The 24,656-nt window shown below is 48.8% G+C and overlaps 8 protein-coding genes across 8 annotated transcripts; 7 read left to right on the forward strand and 1 right to left on the reverse strand.

The window, feature by feature from the left end:
- Positions 1-876: 876 nt before the first annotated feature.
- Positions 877-2,877, forward strand: POJ06DRAFT_277120 (uncharacterized protein; the record flags this gene model as incomplete). The annotated part of the gene is made up of 1 exon (XM_056189703.1): positions 877-2,877. Exon 1 carries the CDS (start codon positions 991-993, stop codon positions 2,875-2,877), a length of 1,887 nt encoding a protein of 628 aa, XP_056042148.1. The 5' UTR covers positions 877-990.
- Positions 2,878-3,216: 339 nt separating this feature from the next.
- On the forward strand, positions 3,217-3,912 carry POJ06DRAFT_269784 (class I glutamine amidotransferase-like protein; the record flags this gene model as incomplete). The annotated part of the gene is made up of 1 exon (XM_056189394.1): positions 3,217-3,912. One exon carries the CDS (start codon positions 3,217-3,219, stop codon positions 3,910-3,912), a length of 696 nt encoding a protein of 231 aa, XP_056042149.1.
- Positions 3,913-4,577: 665 nt separating this feature from the next.
- POJ06DRAFT_212863 (uncharacterized protein) lies at positions 4,578-10,950 on the forward strand. The gene is made up of 6 exons (XM_056185470.1): positions 4,578-4,811; positions 4,870-6,461; positions 6,510-6,697; positions 7,012-9,399; positions 9,453-9,683; positions 9,734-10,950. Exons 1-6 carry the CDS (start codon positions 4,705-4,707, stop codon positions 10,706-10,708), a joined length of 5,481 nt encoding a protein of 1,826 aa, XP_056042150.1. The 5' UTR covers positions 4,578-4,704; the 3' UTR covers positions 10,709-10,950.
- A 1,373-nt stretch (positions 10,951-12,323) lies between these two features.
- On the forward strand, positions 12,324-12,986 carry POJ06DRAFT_140248 (uncharacterized protein). The gene has a single exon (XM_056184504.1). The coding sequence runs from the start codon at positions 12,427-12,429 to the stop codon at positions 12,913-12,915; it is 489 nt and encodes a 162-aa protein (XP_056042151.1). The 5' UTR covers positions 12,324-12,426; the 3' UTR covers positions 12,916-12,986.
- An 806-nt stretch (positions 12,987-13,792) lies between these two features.
- On the forward strand, positions 13,793-14,940 carry POJ06DRAFT_140287 (uncharacterized protein). Its single transcript, XM_056184505.1, has one exon. It carries the CDS (start codon positions 14,215-14,217, stop codon positions 14,830-14,832), a length of 618 nt encoding a protein of 205 aa, XP_056042152.1. The 5' UTR covers positions 13,793-14,214; the 3' UTR covers positions 14,833-14,940.
- Positions 14,941-15,103: 163 nt separating this feature from the next.
- Positions 15,104-17,969, forward strand: POJ06DRAFT_140318 (SDA1-domain-containing protein). Its single transcript, XM_056184506.1, has 3 exons — positions 15,104-15,234; positions 15,284-16,100; positions 16,151-17,969. The coding sequence occupies exons 1-3, from the start codon at positions 15,158-15,160 to the stop codon at positions 17,525-17,527; spliced, it is 2,271 nt and encodes a 756-aa protein (XP_056042153.1). The 5' UTR covers positions 15,104-15,157; the 3' UTR covers positions 17,528-17,969.
- A 441-nt stretch (positions 17,970-18,410) lies between these two features.
- POJ06DRAFT_239579 (uncharacterized protein) lies at positions 18,411-20,785 on the forward strand (the record flags this gene model as incomplete). The annotated part of the gene is made up of 2 exons (XM_056186047.1): positions 18,411-19,394; positions 19,448-20,785. 2 exons carry the CDS (start codon positions 18,411-18,413, stop codon positions 20,783-20,785), a joined length of 2,322 nt encoding a protein of 773 aa, XP_056042154.1.
- A 929-nt stretch (positions 20,786-21,714) lies between these two features.
- Positions 21,715-23,087, reverse strand: POJ06DRAFT_296515 (uncharacterized protein; the record flags this gene model as incomplete). The annotated part of the gene is made up of 4 exons (XM_056190552.1): positions 21,715-21,969; positions 22,153-22,403; positions 22,459-22,860; positions 22,967-23,087. 4 exons carry the CDS (start codon positions 23,085-23,087, stop codon positions 21,715-21,717), a joined length of 1,029 nt encoding a protein of 342 aa, XP_056042155.1.
- Between the last annotated feature and the right edge of the window lie 1,569 nt (positions 23,088-24,656).

The following is a 24,656-nucleotide window of genomic DNA, read 5'->3' on the forward strand; positions in this document are numbered from 1 at the left end:
CGCTACGACGTCGAATGGCTGGTGGATGACGACACTGGTGAGGAAAGGCCGGCCAAAAGGCAGAAGTTGGAAAAGGCGGCTGCGCAGAAGGCGCGAAAATAAGACTGTACCCCACGGCGGAGCAGAAAAAGATTCTGCTCAAGTGGATGGCGGCAGCGCGGTGGACGTACAACGAATGTCTGCGCGCCATAGAGGATGAGGGAGTAGATCGAAGCAGGCGTTGAGAGCCAGGGCAATCAACAACGAGGCGATTTGAGACGTGGACGTTCCGGTGTACTGGCTTGCTTTTGTACATATGGGGGTTGGTTTCATTGGATAGGTGGTTGTGGATATCGGGATCTAAAGGATATAGACAGTTAGTCTAATATGCTGTATTTATTTACTAACAATTATTAAATAATTAATTAAGTAATAACTTATGTTAATTGCGGTATCTGTTGTTAAACTCCGGCTGGGCGCCGCCCTCTTAAAGGCATTCATGCCCAAGCCGCACCAGAACGGGTTCGTCTCCTACAAGGAAACTTTAATTTGTCGACGCGTTTTGAGAATGAGTCATCCTGGGTACGAAAACGCGAGATGCTCTTCGGCTCATTTGGTAAAGATAACGCGGTTTTGGGATTGTGACGACAATGTACGCGAGACCTGTGACGCAAGATACAGAGGCCAAAATACGAGGTTCAGGGGCATATGATGCGAATATGGTGTCGCGGTCACTTGTTTGCGACCGCCGCAGACGGCGGCGGACTTTAGCGCTTATCCGAGATACTAAGTCCCGAACCCAGTATTAATTAGGTTAGCGGCGTTATTTGTTTAAAGGCGACGCTCCAGACTTGAGTGCATAAACAAGGAAGCTTAACAGCCTGGCACCGTGACGCCGACGCCGACACCGGCGTTCCGGAGATTCACAACGTCGACTTGACTTGACTTCACCAACCAGGCATGACAAACACACCTTAGCCAGCCAGGTTCAGTAGGAAGCACAACAGCGTAATGGTGGGTCTGTCTGACTTTGGCCAGCTGCTGCTGCCGCCCGGATCGCCGTCGCAGTCGTCGTCGTCGTTCGTGCAGGAGCTCAATTTCGACGGCATCGACTTTGGCGTCGTGCCAGGCGAGCAGTACATGATGCCAGACTTCTTCGACCCGTCGATTATCTTGCCCGCCACCACCACCACTGCCGCTTCGGCCGCGGTGCCGGATAATAACGGCGACTTGTATGTCGGCGGAATATCAGATGTTCAAGACAGCGCCACGGCGTCAGCCAGCGAGACGTCTCCACCACGGACCGGGCTTTCGTTGAATGCTGACAGCGTGGGTAGGAACGGGAATCAGCATATGGGACAGCAGCAGTATCTCGGCCAGATGTACTCAAACCCACAAATGCCAGTCCCGCAGCAGATGTTTCTGCGCCGCAACGAGAGCACGAGTCCGCCGCCAGGAATTTCAACCGCGACAACTCCATCTAGCGCGTCGGCGCCAGTGACGACGACGGCGACCGAGTCCACCGCTGGGCTTGGGCGCCCCACCAAACGGCGGCCGCACCGGAAATCCAGAACCGGGTGCAGGACGTGCAAGAAGCGGCGCGTCAAATGCGACGAAATGCACCCGCGGTGCGGCAACTGCTCGCACCTGGGCCTCACGTGCTCGTTCCAGACGGCCGCGTCGATGATCGAGAACGAGACCGCGATCGCGCGCACGGGAATGGGCGTTGGCGGCCCGCCGCGGTCGTGTTCGTCGGTAAGGTCGTCGTCAGGCGGGGCCGGGGTGAATCCTGGAAATGATAATGCTGGGTTCACGTCGCTGGCCGCGAACGCGATTCTCGACAGCTCCGCCCTGTTTGGGCTAGGCATGTCCAGCGTGTCGCTCAGTCTCGAGGATCTCAGACTCATGCATGTCTACTCGACGACCGTGCATCAGACGATTACCAAGATGTTTGAAGGCCAGCCGGATATTTGGCAGCGAACCGTCCCCCAGCTTGCGTTTCAGCACGCCGCCCTGATGCACGCGTTGCTCGCGTTTTGCGGGTCCTATGTCGTGCGGCAGAAGGATACGGACACGACACTCAACGACGTGATCCGCGAGCGCGCGGTCATGCATCGTACCGAGTCGTTGCGGATCCTGCGAAACGCGCTGCAGCACCCGCTCGGCAACGAGATTGCCGACCCAGCCGTTTTGACGGCCTACATGCTCCTGCTGGACTCGATTGCGAACGCGCCGACCGTCGCCGACGCCAGGAAAGACAACACGCCAACCACAGTCACGTCAACCCAGTTCCTCGTCGCGACGCCGTGGCTGCACCTCGTGCGCGGCATATGCTGCATTATAAAGTCGGTGTGGCCGGTCGCACCACGGAGCATCATCAACCCGATCATCGTCGACGATTTCTACGATTTGCCCATGCCGCGGTCAAAATTGGACTACAGCGCATTCGTCAAAGATATTCATCCCTATTCGATCAAGAAGAACTTCGTCTTGTCGGCCAAGGACCACTTCCTGCCCAACACACCAATGTCGCGACTGAAGAAGACGCCAAAAGAACACGACTGGCTCTACGACGACGAGGACGACCTGGCCGACATTTACCCGCTCACGAGCACATCGCCGTACGTGATCCCGTGCTTCATGCTCAGCAAGTTCAAGTCCGTCGCAGTCGTGGGACGGCATCGCGTCATGTCACTCCTGTGCATCTCGCTCGGGCTTTTGGACGACCGGTTCTACGCCAAGTTCCACTCTGACGACGCCGTCGCGCACCGGCTGATCGCCGAGTTCTACCGGGTTTTGAAGCGGTTTGCAAAGTATAATTGCGACGAGGTGTGGTGGTTGGAGAATTTGGCGGATGGGTTGGATATTGAGATTGCAACTCCAATCCGGCCGAACTGAGCATTGCGAGTTGTCGCGATATTCCATTTTTTGTGTACATTAAGCTTTGTAATCGGTGTTAAGGATTAAGAATGGTTTAAGTAATTGTTTCATGCAGTTTTCTATTTAGCGCTCGAATAATAATTACGAAATGGCATTTCGCTAGATTAAGGTTATCTGGATGTTGTACTAGCGGCTTAGCTTCTGACTACGTCAGTCACCGCGTTGAATTTGATGCCGTCTAATAGTGGCGCCGCTGGTCGCATCTGATTCCTTGAAATGTAATAGACACTGTCGGTTACATTGTCATCTTTAATCAGCACGTCTTTCTTATGGTAGCGCCTTGAAACTTTAGCACAAATGAGCACCGACAAGACTCGCATCGGCCTCGTGCTCTTTCCGAACCTCACCCAGCTTGATCTGACAGGCCCGGTCGAGGTCTTCGGTCGCATGCCCGGGGCCGAGGTCGTGCTTTTATGGAAGACACTAGACCCGGTTGCATCTGATCGCGGATTGCGTATCATACCGACCGCCACTTTCGACGACTGCGCCAGCCTCGACGTGATTTGTGTGCCCGGAGGTCCCGGCCAAGTACAGCTCATGGACGACGACGACACGCTCCAATTCCTTCGCCGGATCGCGCCAACCTGCAAGTTCGTCACGTCCGTCTGCACCGGCTCGCTCGTCCTGGGCGCGGCCGGCCTGCTCACTGGTTACCGCGCTACGTCGCACTGGGCGTCGATCGACCAACTCAGCCTGCTCGGTGCCGAGCCGGTCGCGGACCGTGTCGTGCGCGATAGGGATCGGATCACTGGCGCGGGCGTGACGTCGGGGATCGACTTTGCGCTCACGGTCGTGGCAGAGCTGGCCGGCGCAGATGTGGCCCAACAAATCCAGCTCGAGTTGGAATACGATCCCGAGCCGCCTTACAAAGCCGGCTCGCCCCGCTCGGCACCGCAGGCGCTCGTCGCCGCAGCGCGGGAGAAGCTTGCTTCGTTCCTTGCGCGACGAAGGACGGCGACAGAGCGGGCAGCTGAGAAACTGCGAACCGCGTAGCCGGAAGCTGCTACAATACGATGCTGTGGACAACCTTGTTTGCGTTGAGCAAAAGCAGAGCGGCTGCAGGTATGACGATTCGAGAATCCAAAAGGGGTGGGTGATAACACAATGGTCGACGTTGTTATCCAAGATTGCTGTAGGGGAAAAGTGGATGATGAATGAAGACGACATGGTATTTACATGGTAGACAAGCTTAGGTGATGGCAGCAGAAAATGATATAAGCAGAATATATCGAAACTTCCTCGTGCATGTGTGGACTACGCTATAGAGAGAATGTCGGCATAATGCCATTGTCGGACCGGTTTCAATCCGGTGTTTTCCAGATTACGACGGTTGGGTCTAACACCTACACGGCTATCCTGGCTTAGAAAGCAAATCACATGAACCTAAAGATAAAAGATTGACAGTGAAAAACAATTACAGCGACTACCACGATCAATCGAAGGATCTTACATTATTAGCAATAAATGCAAACGAGTAACTTTATCCACCATGAGTGCCCGTTTTAGTGCGTATCTGCGTGTCAGGGTTTACATTTAAAGCACAAAGCTTAGTACTCGCGTGCATGCCATCTCGTGACAACGCCGTGGCGGTGCGCGACAAAAAAATGTCCGGTACTGCGCCTCGTGCCTGCGCCTCGCAGTCGACGAGTGGCTGCAATTCGTGAAATACCCGTTCGCTAATATTAACTAACGCGTATATCGTCGCCTTAAAATAGGCTTGGCTCGGCCGCTCCTCTTCCCTCCACACTACTTTTTGGAATAGGAGTAAAGTGTTCCCCTGCGAATATGGCGAGCGAGGCTGGCGATAACGAGAAGAAAGTCGACCGTGCGCTGTCGCAGCGGTGGGTTGATTTCAAGAGGACCGCACTGCGATACGAAGATGGTGATGAAATGTGAGTATGAATGGCGATGATTTTTTGGCAGTCGCCTATTGACCTGTATTGTCACCAGATACGAGGAATTTGGCGACGATGATTATTACGACAACAATGAGCTGCAGGTGCCGCCAGTGCCGTCGATTTACCGGGACCAGGGCCAGCATCACATTCCAGGAGGTTGGGACGCGAATTCGGCGCATGAACCTAACGCGGCCGACTTATCAGTGGATGTTGACGTTCGAGAATCGCGCGCGAGCGCTTCGGGGACAGAAAATACATACGACGCGTCTGCAACCGCTGTCCCGTCAAAGACGTCGCCACTGCTAGATTCCGAGCCCGCAGTTTCGACTCCGGTCACGTATGCCGCAGTCCAGAACACGCTGGGACCTACAATTACGGCTCGCGAAGCCCCAAAGCCGCTTAATATAAACGTCGCTATTGCGCAGCAGGCTCCGTCTGCATCGACTAGTACTAGCCTCGATTCGTCGATTCCATCCTCAGTTGCTGGACACGAATACTCCGGCTTAAATCGATTCAGCGGGTTACTTTTGCACGAGAATAGTGACGAGCACCAGTTGGATGAAGTCGCTGTGTCAAAGGACGAGAGTAAGGATGTTGAGAATAGCGACGAACCGGTGGACGTCCCCAGTGGGCTACGAATTGCCAATCTGACAGAGCACGACTACGTTGATTCTCCGGCTGCAGAGTCTGACGACGTATATGACGAGCAGTCCGCGCGTTTGGATCGCGATGAAGTCCAACGACAATCTCATAACTTACCGACAGTCGCCGTTACTGCCGACTATGACACTACGGACGAATCAATCCAGCGCAATATCGGGAAACTGAGCCTCAGCGGACCAGTAGATTCCTCAGCGAGCACGTCGGAGGCGTCTAGCATTGCTGATCGGACAGACAAGGGTGCACAGCCTAGCTACGTTGCATATAGCGACAGAAAGTCTTCATATGCATCAACACGTGATTCTGCTTACTTACCTCAAGAAGAGACGGCTTACAACACAACAACAGATTCTGATGACTATATCAAACTCCACGACCGGTCGACTTCTGTGGGAACTACACGGTCTGAATCAGAGATAATGACGGATAGTTTGCTAGAACAGCTCGAAGCACAGCAGGCTCTGGAGGCTAGACGCCAGAGCGCGATACACAATTCTTCTCCAAGTCCAGCGTTTCAGAAACAGCAGATCGAAGAAAGTGGTCCTGGATTGCCAAGTGAATATGGCCTTACCAGTACCGTTCCTGACCGTCCGCCGATACCGGTCACGGTCCCAACTGTTATCCCGGAACCGGAACAGATGCAGACTCCTACTTACGAAGAACCTGCGCGCGATGAACGCCAACTATCGCTGACGTCTACCATTGAAAGTGATGGTACAGCTGCCGAAGAGACGGAGGAGTACTTTGAGCCATCGGTTGAGGCAGAAGAGATCGTGACCGAGAAACTGCCAGAGCCATATGTGCCGGCAATCTCGTATCTGTCAGCACCATATCCTGGGCCACGGTGGAATTTCAGTGAGATTCTGAAAGAGCCGAATCCGATCAAGCGGAAGATTTTGTTTGAAGCTGCCAGGAAGATGGAGCAGCGGTATGACTCTGGACTTGATCAATGGCTTTTGTATATGACGCATCAGCGAGATGACGGTATGTTGCACTGACGAACATAAGAATATGTGCCACTGACATTTCTAGTGCAACCTTTCGCCACGGGCGCAGTAGCCGCTGACAGTCTTCGAGGGCACCACACGATTCAGCGTACGACAAGCATGATCGGCCACTCCGTTACCCGCTATAGTGAAAGGTCAGTTGAGATGATGGAACGCGTGGGCGAGAAATCAAAGGGCATATTCCACAAGTCCAAGTTATTTGGGAGCAAAATGGTGAGATCCGATAAATCCTAGTCTTTAGCTACTCGTTTTCTTGGGTTATCTGGCAATTCTTTGATTCTCGTAATTTGGAGCTCGCCAGTAATAGTTTTGGTCGCTGATCTTGGCATTATGTATCAGGATGAATGGTGTATGATTTGGTAGTTATAATTGAACACGTTTTGACCTGCTGAAGTCACACTGCGAGACTCTCTGAGCCTGGTTGTCTGATGAGCTTTCTATTGCTTTCGTCTGTTACTCTACTTTGCACACGATTAGTTGGTATTGTAGAATATGGCAAGTTTACTGACTCACTTCGTGCTTTGCAGACTAGAGAAGATGAAAGGGCGACCACGATATCGGCGTGCTCATCCGCACAATCCAAGACAAGTAATTTGGCGTCATTTTCGACTAGCAGCACGCATCCGGTGTTTAAGGACAGCTATCTTGCCATGATCAGAAGGAACAAGAATGTTTCAGTGTACATGGTCACCTCCATCGATTACATTTCCGCGGTGGTCGATTCCCAGGGCGTGTCTAATTCGAATGGCGCGACTGAATCCCATGCTGCAGATTCCAGTGAGAATTTCTCCAGACATTGGCCGCCCATAGCTCCAAGAATTCTGTCAGGCGATCTGGATCTGGACTGCCATGATGGATCTCCCACGGATGGCGATTTATCGACTCTGGAAGCGACAACACCAGAGGCCGTTCCTGAGTCAACTTTCCATGCGGAGTCGCAGAAGACCAATGACACTAGCGACAACTGTATCGCGGACCTAGAATACGATGTCAACGCAATTCTGAGTGCCTACGAGGACTCTATGGATTCTTCGAAAACGCAGCCTTTTAATTCGATCACAACTTACTCTCCATCCAAGGCTGGAACTCAGCCCATCCAGCGACACAAGTCACTGCGCGATTTTGAGCCATCTCTTTTTACACTTCCAAAAGTCCGCTCGGCGTCCTCAGCACGCATCGCAGCCATGAGAGCTGCCTCTGTCACAAAGTCTGCCGACAAGGATACTTCTGCGTTAGCTTCGTCGCAGACTTTCACTTCTGGCATGACTCAGCGTCGCGTTGTCACGACGCCAGCTCTGCCAGAGCCAAATGTTGATTTAAAGCGAATGGATAGCGTAACGAAATCTTTTTTATCCAAGGAACTTGCTATATTTGATGATATTGGTAATTTCAACAAGGAGCGTCCTACGTCGTCATTCAGCGTCGATTACGCCGCCCCAAAGAGCATGCTTCTACCGGATGCAGATGTACCGTCGCCACGTTTGACAAACCCAGGCGTCAAACCTCTCCCGCATGGGCCGCTGATTGCGAGTGAGGAGCCAGTCGTCATTCCACCGAAGAACATCCCGTCGTTTGAAGTTGGGATACCGAGAGTAGGCCAACGATCGGATGGGATGGCCGCTCGGCTGAAGGGACTGTCGAAGCTCAAGCTACCTGGGTCGTCGCCCAAGCCCAAAACTGAGGCATTCAACCGCCAACCTGCAGCGGAAAGGGTTGATGTTTCCCTTGCGTCTAAGAAGCAGATCGTTACTGAGAAAGGATTACCTAGTCTGCCGCCGCAGAATACTGCGGTCAGCGCAGTGAATGCCGCACCGAGAAATTATGCGAAGAGGAAGCCAGTGGCTGGAATAGGTCAGACAACCGCGGCCATGGCGATGGAGAGTACAGTTTCAGATAAAACTCAGCGTGATAATCGGCCTATAGGCTCCCCTACTGCGCCGCCGCTTCAGCGGGTACCTCAGCCTTATATCGTCAAGCCGCTTCCGATGGAACCAGGCCAGGCGCATGTACCCAAGCAGATTGATTTCCGGACGTCAGAACAAAGGGCGCCGAAGCCCGAGGCAAAAGCGCAGCCGATTCGGGAATTCAATCGCAAACCGACTGATTTCAAGAGCAAGTTCAAAGATTTGATGCAAATGGATGCGATGGGCATTACTCCCGCCACCAGAACGCAAGCCAAGGAAGCAACTGCTACGTTAAGACATAACGGCAGCTCGTCGCTCAAGGACGTGAAGATAAATTTGAGAACATTAAAGGGAAAGATTCAGAAGAGAGCTGAGGAGCAGGAGGCTACATCTGCCGGTGAATACAATGATGAACGAGATATGATTGCCAATGCTGAGGAACGGAACGAGCGTACGGGCCATGTTCACCAGCAGCAGCGGTATGAAGAAGTGACCAGTACACCTCGGACTGTAGTTAATGAGCCCACGCCACCAAGACAAGTCACGCAAATCAGGGCCGCTGTGGAACTGGATTGTGAAGATGCGATTACGGGCAAGGCAGCAAAACGGGAGGAGTCTGACGAAGAGAGATATTTGCAAGAATCCAATATATCTGACCTATCTTCGCAGCCTACAGATATAACAGCATCTAGTCCGAATCCTGTCATTGAATCTGTACATTCTCACAGCAATATTGAACGTGAGCCGGTAGTCGCAACAGAACCTGTACTTCATTCGAAATCAGCGAGCACCGCGACTTCACTCTCTGCGGCAGAGTCTTTACGGGACCTTGTACTGTCATATGGGACGGGAGTCAGTGAAGAGGTGGTCGATATACCGCTGCATATTGGCGAGGAGACTGAAGATAGTGCTGTAACCCTTGTGGCTGGACAGGAGAGCATGAGTGAGCTGTCCGCCGGAAGCTCTACATTGTCTCTAAGAGGAACATCGCAAGGAGATCACGAGGCAACGGTAGGAGGATTTTTTTGCGGATTATTAGCGATAGACATTGACTGTTACGTTAGCTTTTGGAGTCCGACCTCACGCATGACGAGGGTCAGCCGGATATTGAACTCGTCGACAACAATAAGTTAGCGGCTGGGTCTGGAATAGCTGCCGGAGATGGCGAACCGGAATCAGTTGTGCATGTGAGCCCGATTTCTTCGACGCAGGAGGAGCTCACTGCATCGAATAGTCGGGCAAAGTATAGAAGGCGGCGATCGTCAATGCCGGAGTGGTCTCCTATCGTGACGATGGTAAGCTTTTGTTGTCATTTCGCGGCCACTGAATCCTGACATTCATCCAGCTGAAGCCAGCTCCTCACGTTCCTCGTCTAAATGTCGATGTTGGGACCGAAAACTCGGAGCATGACAAGAAGGCGGCCTCACATCCGGTGGACTCACCAGAGTTAGATTTGTTAGGTGGTTCGCTGATGGGTCGGCACCACAAGTCAAAGTCGGATCCGGAGTTAGCATGGTCAGAGGGCACATCGTCAAAAACCATCTCAGCAAAATTTGATGACAAGCCTCAGATCATTCGAAGGTCAGAATTTGAGCGTCAGCAGACTGCGAAGACTGGAGAGTCTTCAACTAAAATTGTGTATGTGGTGCCCGATGATTACGGTCTTGCAGATCAACCGGTGTACTTGAGGGCTATGTCGCCAACCCTGCAGATGGAAGCGCCGTATCGTCCATCAGGTAGAATGATGGTTGATCCACGGTACAGGCCTCCCCCTCGTCCCGGATTGAGGCCACCTCCACCCGGATACATGAGACGTCCTCCTCAGCAGAGGTCGCCTCAAGGTCGACCTCCAATGCACCGTCCAACGCGGCAGGTACCTCCGGGCCAATGGCCATCTCAGCGACTCCGACCAGCTCACATGATGGACTCTGATAATGTCATCCCGATATTTGACAGCGATCGAGTTATGTCTAGGCGACCTCTCGAAACCTTTGCTCCGAGAGGCATGATGCCTCCTCGAGACTACTCTGGCGGTGGATATCGATCCCGTACCCCTGACCGTATGTATGGACCTTCTGACGACTACCGCGCACAAACGCCGCACTATCGACCAGGTTATACAACTCCACCACCCGCTTCTTCAGCATCCATCACTTCAAGGTCTTCAGGCGGTGCGCGCTCGCAATCATCCTCAGGAGGTTTTAACCAAGGCTCGTCGGCAGCTACTGCAAAAGAGCACATGCTCAGAATGGCCACGACTCCAGATTTTGATGGGGGTGCAATTGGTTCTCCAAAACGATTTCCGAAACGTCGCATATAGTTGTATTTTATTGTTGTGTACAGTTAATTTTTGTCCTGATTGATTATGATTTATGAGTAACATTGTGTATTATTTTTACCTGGCACCAAACTGGGATCGGATCTTTAACAATGTATTTTTAGGAACTGTCATATATATATATTCATATATATATATTCGGGATTTTGGGATGTCGTAGCATTTGGTGTTTTAATGTAAATTAACATGATGACATACGGAATATGGATGGATCACATACGGAATGTTATAATGACTTCTGTATCTGCTATTTTAACCGTTCTGGTGCGCGAAGTCCGCCATTACCTAGCAAGCCCATCAAAGACTATTATCCAGGACTACAGGGCTGTGGCGGATGCGGATATCCGCCAAATTTTCCCATATCCGCATCCGCCATCCGCCTTTTTGAAATTGGCGGATATGTATCCGCCTTTATCCGCTTTTCGACAGCATGGCGGATATCCGCCAAATCCGCATCCGCCATCCGCTTTTAAAAATTTGCAAAATTCATTAATAGTTATTATATATCTAATTTCCTCAAAAATTTCGCAAAGTTCTCTAACATGATATTTGAATTTTCTAAATGGACTCGCTGTAGCGGACGCAACTTATATGGTCGGTGATCCCGCTACATGTGAGCCGGTACGACAAGTGCTAGAATAACTTCTTGTCGGACTAGTCGAACTATGCAAGTTGAGGGTTAGGGCTAACCATGACCCTAACCCTGCTCGATTTTGACCTTTTTTTCAATTTAATTAAGAATATACGGATTATCCGCCATATCCGCCATCTGTATCCGCCAATCGAAAGTATGGCGGATACGTATCCGCGGCGGATATCCTATCCGCCTATCCGCCTACAGCCCTGCAGGACTATAATGATTCAGTTCACACGAAGCTATAATGACTCTTACAATTTCGCTGCATAAATACCGGAGGGCTCACTGAGGTTTTGTCGACGAATAAGCCAATGATTATGAAGCGTTGTATTCAAATCCTTGTGCTCGATCTAAATTGGGGACAAAAATACCAAGACACGCTATAACTGTTACAACCGTGGATTATATTCAGTTGCGGCCATACCAAGAAGAAAACACAGTTCCCCGTCCGATCAACACCAGTTAAGCTTCTTTGGGCCTACTTAGTACTGCGGTGGGAGACCACGCTGGAATCGTAGGTGCTGCAATTAATTTCTTTTTTGTTTTGCGTTATTCTTTCCTTGTCTTTTGCTGTCACTGCAATATGTCACTTCGAATGATGAGCAAGTGCAAGTTTACAAGTACATTTTTCTTACATGCATTGGGCGCTGCCGGCAGCTCATCGGTAGCATCAGAATATGGCACAGTGCGTATACATTGGAACGCAGCGCGTCGCGTGCGCGTACCGAGACCCGTTATGTCCCGTAAAATAAAACAAATTGAGAGCAGCTGTAGTCGACACCACTCATTGTACTCGATATCCTTTTCTGGGTTTAAATCATCGTCCGACAGCGATTTAGTTCGTTTCCGCTCATAGTATACTCAACTGAATAAATTCTCAAACCAACCGTCAGAATGAGCGCGTTAAGTACATATGATTCGCCAGGCACAAGTACGGATTCTGACTTGCATTCAACTGGCAAGAGGACAACCGCAGATCTCGACATTTACTACGAAACGACTCTAGACGGGGGAAGGGTATGCCGTAACATCAAGGAGAGATCTCAAATGTGTCTCGAAGCTCATGGCTAAGTTGAGGGGGCATTACAGCTCTAAGAGCAAGACAACCGTGCTCTGGGCTCATGCCACTACTTGCTTTCATTTAGGGAATCGCCGAAATCTGTCTTCTGGCCAGAGAGAGCTCTTTGAACCTCAGCTGTCTACGAAAGCTCAGGACGAACTGAAGTGGATCGTTAATGATCTGGTCCGTCTCCGTACACTTATTCGCGTTCTTAATGCGGAAGCATGTGCTAAATATACACAGATTCCAATGTCTGTCGTTGAAGTGGTGTCTTTCAAATCGTTTGTCAACGGAATCAACCCGAAGTATGTTCTTCCTTTCCGCAAGACCGTTACTAGAAGAATTATTTCCACCTATTCTTTGAGGTTACAAGACATGAAAAGTCAGTTGGACTCACTTGATTGCAAGGTGAGCCTGACCTATGATGTATGGACTTCGAAACCGAATCTGCCATATGCGAGCTTTACGATTCATTATATTGACTCAGATTGAAAATTACACGGTTATCACTTGAGTTTCAGATACTTTCCGTACCCTCATACGGGTAGCGGCATCAAGAACTGATCATGGAGACGATTCTCGCTTTCGGCTTAGAAAACAAAATTCTTGCTTGTGTCTCTGACAATGACGAATCTACAGTACAGGGATTGAACTCTGTGAAGGTGATCCTCGAAAAGAGTACGGGAACTCTGCCTTACAGCCCTTACGGCGCGCCGTACATACCAATGCAACTTCCGTTGAAGGAAGTCTTTCAGGAATGCTCAAAGCAGTTGTATTGGTTCGAGATTTGGTCGTCCTTGCAAAGAATTCACAGAAATTTTTCCAGCGTATTTCTGAAGAATCAATGTTGAGCGTTAAAGATAACGAAGATAACATGGTGGACTCTTTCATGGGGCACGTTACGTTGAAGCTCGATACAGAGACTCGATGGAGTTCGACGTACGTCATGCTTGCGACCCTTTTAAGAATGAGAAATCCTCTGCGCGAAGTTTTCAGTAAAATTGTGTATGAGAGGTCTGTCCCAAAGGCTTTTGAGAAAGATTATCTTGGATGAAGACGACTGGGCCGACATGAAGTGGCTTCTGCTGAGCCATTAGTTAATGTTGAAAATTGAGGGTATCGTGATGCCAACTAAACGTTGAGGGTCTTGTGACCTTTCGTCATGGCAGTTGCATCGACGACGGCCGAGATTTCAATTACTTTCCTCTCTGCCAAATGAAAGAGTCGCAACAATAGTGAGACTTCGAACACGGTAGTCGAGGGTTGCAGTCCTCGTGGCGAAGAACCAGCCGAACACCAACACTACGAAGAACACGAAGAACGAGTAAATCATGCCTTAGTAATCAGGCAAAGTCTCAAGTATATATGTTGATAGTCAATTCCTTGAGACTGGATATAAATTGAACAGTCAATCATCCAGAGTCTCACCAACCCGTTTTACGTTCACGGCTTCCACTTGCGCCATTTACATTCACAACAGAAAACGTTGAGACCGCATGGTCCAGCAACTCACATCTTGTACGCCTTACTCGTAATGAGGGCCGGAACAACAGACTTCTATTATTACAGAGCCATGCAGAGCACCATGCTGCGCAAGCTAAGCTCCGGCAGGGTAGTGCACTTAGCACTCGTTACCAGGATATGTCGCGGGGACTGATCAAGCTTGAGTCAGATTCGCTTGATAGGGTACAGAGAGGAAGTGGCGACCAAGGCGATCGAGGTTGAGAAAGAACCAGCCCAAGCTCGCGCCGAGCAGCTTGCAGAGTAGCCTGCCGAACAGAGCCTGCGGAAATGGTGCAAGACCGCTGTGCCCAGGGCATGGATCGCCGCCGGTCAAGTGCATATTCACTAATCCCGATGGCAGCCTACGGCCCTGCCTCAACCAGGAAGACAGTGTCCCCAAATGCGCCTGTGCAAAGCCATGCTACTCGATTTCACTACGGAACAGTTCCCAAAGATTACACTAGTGCTCTTCACTCTCCCCAGTTCGATCTGGAACAACTTCTCCTCCAGCTTTTTATCGACTTGCACACCAGTAACCCCGACTACGAAATATTTGGAAAGCCCGCGCAAGGTTTAGTGCGACTGCCATTATACTCTGCTCGGATTGGCGAACCAAGTTGGGCAAAGACGTGCGGGAGCATCGCTGTCAGGGTTATAAATGAAATGAAGTCAGATTTTCAACTTGAAGGACGTTGGATGTCGCGAACAAGATATATTCAGATCACTAGGACATCTAAGGGCAATCAGGTGATGTGCAGACAAGTCAGCATACTCAGGCTACTTGCTTTCCTTGCCGAGCCCACTCCCCTTCACTGGACGTACCTCTCGGGTTCGAGCCAAATGGGCATCCAACCACCTTCCTCCGATACCGTTGATAGACAGCTCGTAGTCTACATAGACGGATAATAAATGTAATCCGTTATGCACTATATAGTTGTAGTTTTCTAGATTGCTGAGATATACTCTCCTGGGATTACAAAATGGCCCAATTGCTTTCAAAGGACGTATTGCATCATAGTTCTTCCACTTCCTGCGGTTAGTTTTCTGTGCTGGCCACACTTGTGGCACAGAAAACTCAGCCACAGGGGCTCCACACTAGTTTGAAATAGGTTAGACGACACTTCTGACTCTACCCAAAGTCTCCCAAAAATTTTGTAGTCGAGTTCAAGTCGCGCGACAACGTTGGTATTGTTCAGGTTATACATTCTGTACGACTAGCAGGGATAATACAATGCCAAAAAGAAGGAGAGCGGCGTTATTGCCGAATAATATTGCACTTTTACAAAACTTGGTTCGCCGAGATCCTGGGTATGTTTGAGTCTTAACCTCTCATTTGAGCATAGTATTAATTTACTAGGTCCTATAAGGAGGAATTTCTGGTCCAGTATAGACACTACGCCACGCAGAAGGAGATTCTCGTGACCAATCCGAGCGGTTTCCACGACACAGATGCATTTCTCGATCAGATCGGGTTTATTGCTCAAGTTTGCACATGCTACCCCGGTGATACGGAAGAATTTCCCGAAGATCTGGCGGAACTTCTTAGGAAACATCATACGGTCTTACCGGTTGAGCTTCGGGAAAAGATAGTGCAATCATTGATGTTATTGAGGAACAGAGGGGTCATTGCTTCTGAGCGGTTGATTCAGATTATTTTCCCATTGTTGACAACTACAAACTCAAAAACGTTCAGGAAGGACATATATACCACGATTGTGCGGCTACTGAAGCATGCGAACCGTAACGCAAAGGCCCCGAAATTGAATAGAAGTGTTCAAACTCTGCTGTTCACATTGCTAGAGTCGTCTGACGGCGCCGCTGCTGCATCTGATGGACTGTGGGCTGCGAAACTCACTCGTGAATTATGGCGGCGATCAATCTGGGATGATCCTCGAACTGCAGAGATTATGAAGCAGGCCGCGTTGCATGGAAATACGAAAGTTGTTATTGCTGGTGTTAATTTCTTTCTGGGTGTCGATCGCGAGAGGGAGAAAGCCAACCGAAAGAAGCGTGGTCTGGATGATGACGACGACAGTGGCGACGATAGCGCGAGCAGTGATGATGGCGAGGGTGGCAAACCTCATATTGCTGGCATTAAGCATCGAATGGGCATTAACAAGAAGACCGGAAAACGAGCGCGGAAACTTGACGCTGCTATGCGAGCTCTCAAAAAGGTGTGTGACGTTCGCGATTTCTCCGGATTATGCTAATCTTTTTGTCATAGAAAGAAAAAGGCGCGGCCCTCCCCACCCAACTGAACTTCGCCGCCATCCACTTGCTCCATGACCCGCAGGGATTTGCAGAGCGTCTTTTCAGCCAAACATTGAGCCGTAGCAGCGGCAACAAATTTACTCTCGAGCAGCGGATTCAGATTCTCAACTTAGTCTCGCGGTTGATCGGCGTTCACAAACTTTCTGTCCTTGGTTTCTATTCCTATCTATTGAAATATCTCACTCCAAAGCAGCGGGATGTGACGCAATTCATGGCTGCAGCGGCGCAATCGTCGCACGACCTCGTTCCACCGGATGCGCTTTCACCGGTGATTCGAAAGATAGCAGATGAATTCGTATCTGACGGAGTCGCAGCTGAAGTTGCAGCGGCTGGACTCAACGCGATCCGAGAAATCTTAACTCGAAATCCTCTCGCCATCGAAGCTGATTTGTTACAGGATTTGACAGAATATAAAGGGTCAAAGTCAAAGTCTGTGATGATGGCAGCGCGCAGCTTGATTGGTTTATACCGCGGAGTTGCACCAGAAATGTTGGCGCGGAAAGATCGGGGCAAGATTGCGTCTATGGAGATGAGTGCTGCAGCTGCGGCTGGTCAAGCGAAGAAGCTTCAGTACGGTGTTGAGAATGTGGTTGAGGGTATCCCCGGCTTGGAGTTGTTGGAGCAATGGAGAAAAGAGCAGGGCCTGGATAACGACGATGAGGATGCGGCTGCTAAGGAAGCCGAAGACGATGACGACGCTTGGAATATTGACTTGTCTGATTCCGAAGAGAGCGATAATGGCTGGATCGACGTGGAAAGCGATAAGGAGTACGATGTGTCGGACGATGGAGCTGGTCCTCCAAAAGACGACGAATCGGATGAGGAGGATGACAGTGATGATAGCGACAAAGAGCAAGACGCGGAAGAACAGCAGCCAGATGCTAAGCGTGCCAAAACAGAAAACGTGGTACAGAATCTAATGGCAAGGAAGTTTCTTGCTCCGGCAGATTTCCAGAAGTTGGAGGAGCTACGGACAAAGGCCGGCTTGGACAAAATTTTACATGGAGGACAGTCCGCTGCAGCTGGACGACACCAGGATTCAGTAGAAGCGACGTCGCTTCTTGGATCAAAGACCGGCAAGGCGGATAAAGAGGAGCGTATGGCTGCTGTCATGGAAGGCCGTCAAGATCGCCAATTTGGATCAAAGAAGGGTAAGAAAGATAGCCAGCAGCACAGTACTACAAACAAGGAGAAGGCGAGAAAGAAGAACTTTATTATGATGATACATAAACGAGACGTGCAAGGGAAGAACAAGAAGAGCCTGAGAGACAAGCAGAAGTCCCTGCGTGCGCATATAGACAAGCAAAAGAAGTCAAAGAGAAAGTCTTAAGTGTACATATTGCATATTATTGTTTATATTTTTCTGGATTGCCCCAAAAGTTTGTATAAATCGGTGGCGTGAGGGTATGTCAGGCGGGATCATTTTTGACTTCCAGGGAATCATAGTTACTGAATAGCGAATGAGAATATGAGTATGAAGTGGCTGAGACCGTGAGAAATCGCAAATAAATCTCAAATGGTCACGAAATAATAAAGCTAAGCAGGCACTTATCTCATCAGTCCGACTCTATGATCGCCTATGGGTAGAGGTTGGATACGATTTGCGATTAATCGTTATTCGTATTCGTAAAGTCCAATACGATTACTATACGAGTCCATCTAATATTTTACGATACCGTAATCGTATCCACCTCTACAGGCTATGGGAAATCCGACAACAAAGGCTTTGTAAAATGCGATGCCGAGGAACCAGTGGCGCAGTAGCTTTGCGCAGATTTGGAATCGCTTTCTTGTGGGGGCCGTCCCGGAAAAACTAGGATGTGACGTAAGCGAGCCGCCAGAGAAATTGCTCTGATAACAACCCGGTCGGCAGACGGACTAGTGCGGGTCTCTATTTAGATATTTTGATTAGTAATAAATATGAATAACTTGCAAGTTGAAACTCGCAATATTCGATGCCACTTAACACAATCCTGTGCTTGTATCTGCGGACGTGTTCGTAGGTCATCTACTGACATGGCCCGGTGGCTCGGTAGCTGACATATAGGCGGCTATGCATCCTCACTTCAGTTTAACCGGCACTCAGTCCGATTGCTTTCGAACCCTCCGTTCGTGCTTGAAGCCTGAGCTCTGTAGTCAGGGAATATTTCAGACAGTATTTTAGTTGCCCGGGCGCTGGTTCTCTTACCTGCCTACGTTGTCGCAAACTCAAGATGGATGCGCCTTTCGACCACCAACAGAACACTTCTCCACCACCGGCTTCGACTGCTCCTGTTGCGGCCGCATGTCTCGCCTGTCGCTCTCGTCATCTCAAGTGCGACGCAGGAATCCCCGTCTGCCAGCGTTGCCGCGAGAACAATCGCGAGTGCGTGTATGTCAAGTCTCGCCGAGGATGGAAGGGCACCTCGAGCAAGGACTCCGGTCAAATCAACACCCCCGGCCCTGCTCTCGTCGAGACAGCAAAAAGACGGATAGAGAGCGAAGATGACTCGTCATTTGATTCGTACAGCACTAGCCAGCCCGTGGTAACCTCTAGCAGCAGCTTGTCAATGTTAGCATCGTCGGGGCAGAAGAACGCTCTTCCGTTGTTAGTTGATCTCTTCTACTACCACTTCCACAATTCTCACCCGGTCGTGGTCCCGCGACAATTTTACGGTCTATTGTTATCGAGCTCATTCAACGCAGAAACGAGTGACCTCATCAACAACTTACTCGTCCCGGTGGTTCACTATATTGGGTCCCTTTACATCAGGAACGCGAACCGTGGGTTGTACAAGTATGCAGTTGAGAAAGCCATATTTGGCGATGCAGGCAGCCCTGCCAGTCCTGATCGTCAATACCAGTTCAATATCCGTCCGTCTCCAATAGCAGTAATGGCTCTGTTGCTCTACGCGATCGTTATTCACGGTGAAAACGAGCAAGAAAAATCTATGGTTGTTAAAGATCATGCGGTCAACATGGCATTGTTCATCCATATGCATGATATTTCTTTCATTGACACATATCTGGACAACTCATATTTCAACCACGAGCCGGTTTTTCTTAATGTTCTAAAGGAGTCGTTGCGGAGGACGTATTGGATGCTGTTTGCCATGGATGGATGGATGAATGCGTTACATCGAAGACCGCCATCCAAATTGGCCGGGATCGTACCCGCTATGGACTTGCCCTGCGAAGATGATGAGTACAATACCGGAGTATGTAGCTGTTGTACTATGGTACCAACGGATTCCGGCTAACAGGGATTTAGAATATTCCAGTTGGTCATACGCTACAAGAATTCGACGATCGAATATTCGCGGATAGTCCGCCCAAGTTTTCATCATTCAGTTACCTGATCGATGCCATACGGATTATGACCATGGTCATAGCTTCTCTGGCTACACAAACTTCTGAAACTGAAGTCGCTGAGTTAGCAGACACAAGTACATCTGTCTGGCTGTTGCACATCCCAGAGGCAAAGAAGACCCTTCTCAGACCGGCATCTGACCGGCATCAGTATTTGGGACTCAACGGCGCCCGTGATTTCCAGGAAGTCGATGAACTGATGCTGCATGCGTATATTGTCATCAACAATTTTCTCATACTTGTGCACAAGCCGCTTTCCCGTCTTGCGATGGTTCCATCAGAATATGAGGAACATGAGTCGCATTGCGTCGCTCCTCGTTCCTTGTTAATTTCTTTCCGGGCCATTGCTTTATCTAGGGATGGACACAGTAACGACTACGTCCCAGGATCGCTGGAGAGTAATTCGATGGATATTCATACTGTCAAGTGTATGGCCTCGGCTGATATGCTGTCGCGCTTAATATCCCTCTCTCCCGGCACCGTTGGCCGGAGGTCACCGTTCTTTACGTGTACTATTACTCTTGCGCTTCTAGTTCAATTGACTGCATGTGTTTGGGTTTTCTATGAACCTTCAGCCCAGAAGCAACGAGCGATGGCGAAGGAGCGCATTAAGGTAGGAATCGGGGCATTACGTGCAATGAGCGAGATCTGGAGCACAGCACACCATGTCGCTGGGCAAATTAAGGAAGCCGCTCGGATTGTCTTTGACCAGTATCGATCTGCAGATACCTTTTTGCGTGAGGTAGCGAATACCGCCAAAAGACGAAAGACAGTACGTGTCATGAATGCAGAACTACAGGTTGGATTAAATGAATCAAGCTCGAACAGTGCTATCATGCCATCAGACAGGGACATCATGGTACCTAGCTCCGGCAAGGCAACCGATCAACTACAATTGGATTGGTCCTATATTCCAACAATGGACAGCTCCAGCGCCAGCAGCGCGGGTGATAACTATAGTACTACTAGCAGCTCTACCGGCTATAGTCCGTCGATGAATCTCGATTCTTCGGTGCTATATCCCGGATCGCAAGGTCCATCGCCAGAGCAACAATCGAGTGAGGTTCAGGCATATTCGATGCTCTCTGAGCTCGACCGCGCGATCCTGCAAAACATATCTGCTCTTCCGGAACCTCTTATCTCAGAGGATGAGCTTTTCCAACTGTTTAATGAACCAGGCTTGGTCGATACATACAAACAGACTCCGCCCGCCAATATCTCGGACTCCGAATATGTGTAAAATTATTGTACTACATTTCGCACGCCTGCCTATCACAATGATGGTTGTCATGGGGCCAGGTAGTACCTGTGAATCTGCTTGCGTTTGGGTTGTAAAAAATCTTGGATAATGTCGGTCTTTGATACAGTTTGGCGAAAAGTGGTTGTATTGCGAACGTGTAAGATGATATTAATTGTAATTATAATCCATGTCTGTTACTGGACGAAATTTGACCTGGTATCGAACATTTTATGGCTAGCAAACCCCAGAACGTGTGTAAAATAAGTTCGATTCTGCCCCACCTCATTTAATGTGACTGGCTTGGTGCGAACTATATATAGAGCAGACAATTGCTACGAAAAAAGAAATTCTCAATCTTTTGTGCAGTAAGCAATATTACAAAGTAACCTCGCTATACTCTACTGTTCTCAGCTGTCCCTTTTCTGCAATCCGCGCTTAATCATGCTCCTACGGCGGGTAGCCATGGTCTCTTATGCATAGAATGAATTCGAATTCCAAGTCCGTGGAATAGGATTCCTTTTGTCTGGTCACGATAATGATATCATCAGAGTATGCTGCGTTGTAATAAATTTTAGAGGTGGATACGATTACGGTACCGTCAATATTTTATACTATTCATGAAGTTAATCGCGAAAATGAGAACCTAATCGTAAAGTAATCGTATAGTCTACCGCAAAATCGTATAGTAATCGTATAGTAATCGTATTCCTATTTAGGTATGGCGTGAAAAATTAAGATGGTATCGAAGTGCCCATTCATCAAACTGGTTTCCAACTTTACTCGCAGATCACTACTCAAGAGTTGAATGGTAATTTTGTGCTATTTATCTCTCTTTATTTGTTTGTCCTCTACTCGCTTAAAAGCTATAGCTGCCGCCGTCACTTCTAGGATCAAAATTAGAGCCTGAATAAATCATGCAATTGTGACATCTAGTTACCAGCAAAGTCTTTGTCAGTGTGAACCACGTTCGGCTTTAGTCCTGCATCCCGCAATGCCATCAACCAAGTCGTCAACCGAGATCCCCGCTTGCCCACTTCCTGGACACCACGAGTATCCAACAGAAGGTAAAATAAAGGCAGGGAGACTAGGTCGTACTCGGTCAGGACGCAGTAGAGCTCATATCCATGTCTATTGGTGCCAAATGTTGAGTCTATAAATATTTCAGTCATCTTAGCTCTATTGTACTTAGCCCTATCCGTGAAACAAGGAGTCAGAATGCCAGCGATACTCCTGGCTCTTGAAGCCCTTCGATTAATTGGAAGCCAGTGTGCCCCCCCCCCCCCCCCCCCCCCCTCTCCCCCCCTCCCCCCCCACTAGAAGCTGCGCAGATTTGAAGTCATCCGTCCTGTCTCGTTTCCATTATAGACTTGCTGCCTGGTAATGGTATGCAAGTCTGTCTTTGCAAACTGAGGACTGTCGGCCAATTGGATTAGGTTTTGATATATTTGTCGTGGAGGAAAAAGTTGCTGGGCTTTGATATACTGTTGAATTTCTTCGGTGATGCGGAATTTCGGTGTTTCAGCGTGGCACTTATGATCGTAGATAATAGTCGCCGACCGATTAGATTTCGAAAAGCTTATGTGAAGCTCCCCATGACAATCAAAGAATTCTTTCGCGGCTGCGCCCGACGTTGCGTTAGCAAAAGTAGAGGAAGAGAAGGAACGATTGCATACTTGTATACCGATGAACGCTTGAAGGGTCTCGCTCCGCCGTCCTGCGTTCATTCGAACGAGAACAAGTCAAACTGAAGCGTGGCTCGTCCACTCTCTCATTGCACCGTCGCAAATGGAAGTAGTAGCCAGTGCAGTCAAAAAGGTCATTTCTAAAACACTTTATAGCTCGTTTCCGTAAATTTTCGTCATTATTTTGAGCGCAACTGGCCACAGATGCATCATTCTCGATGACAAAGCAATCTGCTCTGAATCTCACAGAGTGGGCACCAGGATCAAAGATATGACCATCGCGTTGCTCCATAAAGGACGAGATAATCTCAATAAATTCATCATGGTTCTCGAACTGCTCGTCAAGGTCAAAAGAACTACGTCTTTTTGCTCGAATGGACTTTTCCCTTCCCTCTGATTCTTTTGTTAGAGTGGCATTCATCCCGCTTCAAAAACATCATTAAATCATCAAACATACTCTCATTGTCCCGACATCTTTTGCATGTCTTTGCAGGTCAACCATCGGCGGTAATGAACATTTTTTGAAGGTCCTGAAATGTCTCGCAACACACCAACGTGCCGAAAGACACGCACTTTTGGGAGTAGTTTGAGTCATGCAGAGCAAATGCAGGGGGGTTCATATTTAATATCGTCCAATGCCTTATGTATAAAATAGAATTATTATTGCTTTGAGTGTAGAAGAGAAAATGCTTGAAGGGGACTGGAATCTGGCTACCAAACGAGGTTGGTGAAACAAGACGCGTTTTCCAAGTAAACAAATCAACAAACAAAACAAAGTTGAAATCTAAACCAAATATACACTAGTTCAGAACCCCTACTAGAATGACCTGAAAAACTACGATGTGCAGGCACCTAGGGCAAGGGTTTGACCGTCACCATCCAAGAATTTGTACCAAATTAATGAAATATCGGACGAACCGGCTACCCGCACCTTGCTGACTTACTGCTTCCCACACGCGCTTTTTAAATCAGCAGTATTGTGGATACGGATTGTGGTTAAATCGTTTACAGAACCGTTGGCAAATGAACGAGGCTAACGATCGACATTCGATACTAGTCGGATGAGAGGTTTATTTGATTGTGTCAGGTCTATTCGTCTCGTGTTAGACGCTTGTTGCTGAGTTCAGAGTTGCTCGATGCGTCGGAGAATGTAACAGAGGAGCACTCAGAAAATTATATGCACATGCGGATCATAATGTTTCAGATAGGTAGCCGTTGTTATTACTGTACTTGTGATGAATGCTGATCCTCTACTAACAGAGTATACTTTTCTTGCCGTTCTTTACCAGGTACCTTTGTCATCTGCGTTGCATTTTAGCAGTCTAAGTATCAATGTGTGTTGTCGTATTTGCTAACACGCTAGGGCCTAGGTTCCATTTGAATGAGCATGGCTGTTTTACTTCGCCTTCAGCAAAGTAGACCCGTTTTGCGCTATATGTGCGCATCTGTAATCGGACTTGCATCGGTAACTTCCTTGGTAGGTGATAGTTGCTAGTAGGTGTTAACCGCTCACTGTTGTGGCTGACGTGATTGTGTCTCTTTTAGGATACGAAACCGCCGGCAGTGATTATTAATTACTGTCGTAGGCAATCTTATATCCTTTTCTAGTGATATCTCTTATACCGCTACAACCAATACATATCTTAGCTGCAGATGTGCTGTCTACTTCGAGGACTTCTACTTTCCGGTTTACTTGTTTAACCTAGCAGCGAGCTATTGAGGTTTTGTATTTTTGGCCTGTATTGCATCTCTGAAGGGATCTGAGCCCGCTGACAGTGATTAATGACTACTGTTCTCAACGTCCTTTCTATGCTATCTCTCATACTGCTACAACCGATACACTGTCGTTACGTACTGAAGATGTGGTGTACCCTAATGGCCTGTACCCTGTTTCTTCTTCAACCTAGCAGCGAGCTGTTGTGCTTTTGTTTTTCAGGTTGTGTTACGACATTTGCAGAATTTTACCACTCTGTTGCCGGTTCACTGAGGTGGTGGATCCGGGGAAAGGTCAGCGTAATGGTCGCCGGCAAGAGTACAGAGGGCACAGGGATTGGGAATGATTGGGTGATCTGGTATATATACCTGCGGGATAGTACATGTCGAATTTGTGCATCTATATGAGCAGGCATGTACTTATAGTAGATGGGTTATATATATCTGTATCTAGTTAGATATTCAATATATGTAGT

Source organism: Lipomyces tetrasporus (assembly GCF_029532465.1).
Source record: "Lipomyces tetrasporus strain NRRL Y-64009 chromosome Unknown POJ06scaffold_8, whole genome shotgun sequence".
In the NCBI taxonomy this organism is placed as follows: domain Eukaryota; kingdom Fungi; phylum Ascomycota; class Lipomycetes; order Lipomycetales; family Lipomycetaceae; genus Lipomyces; species Lipomyces tetrasporus.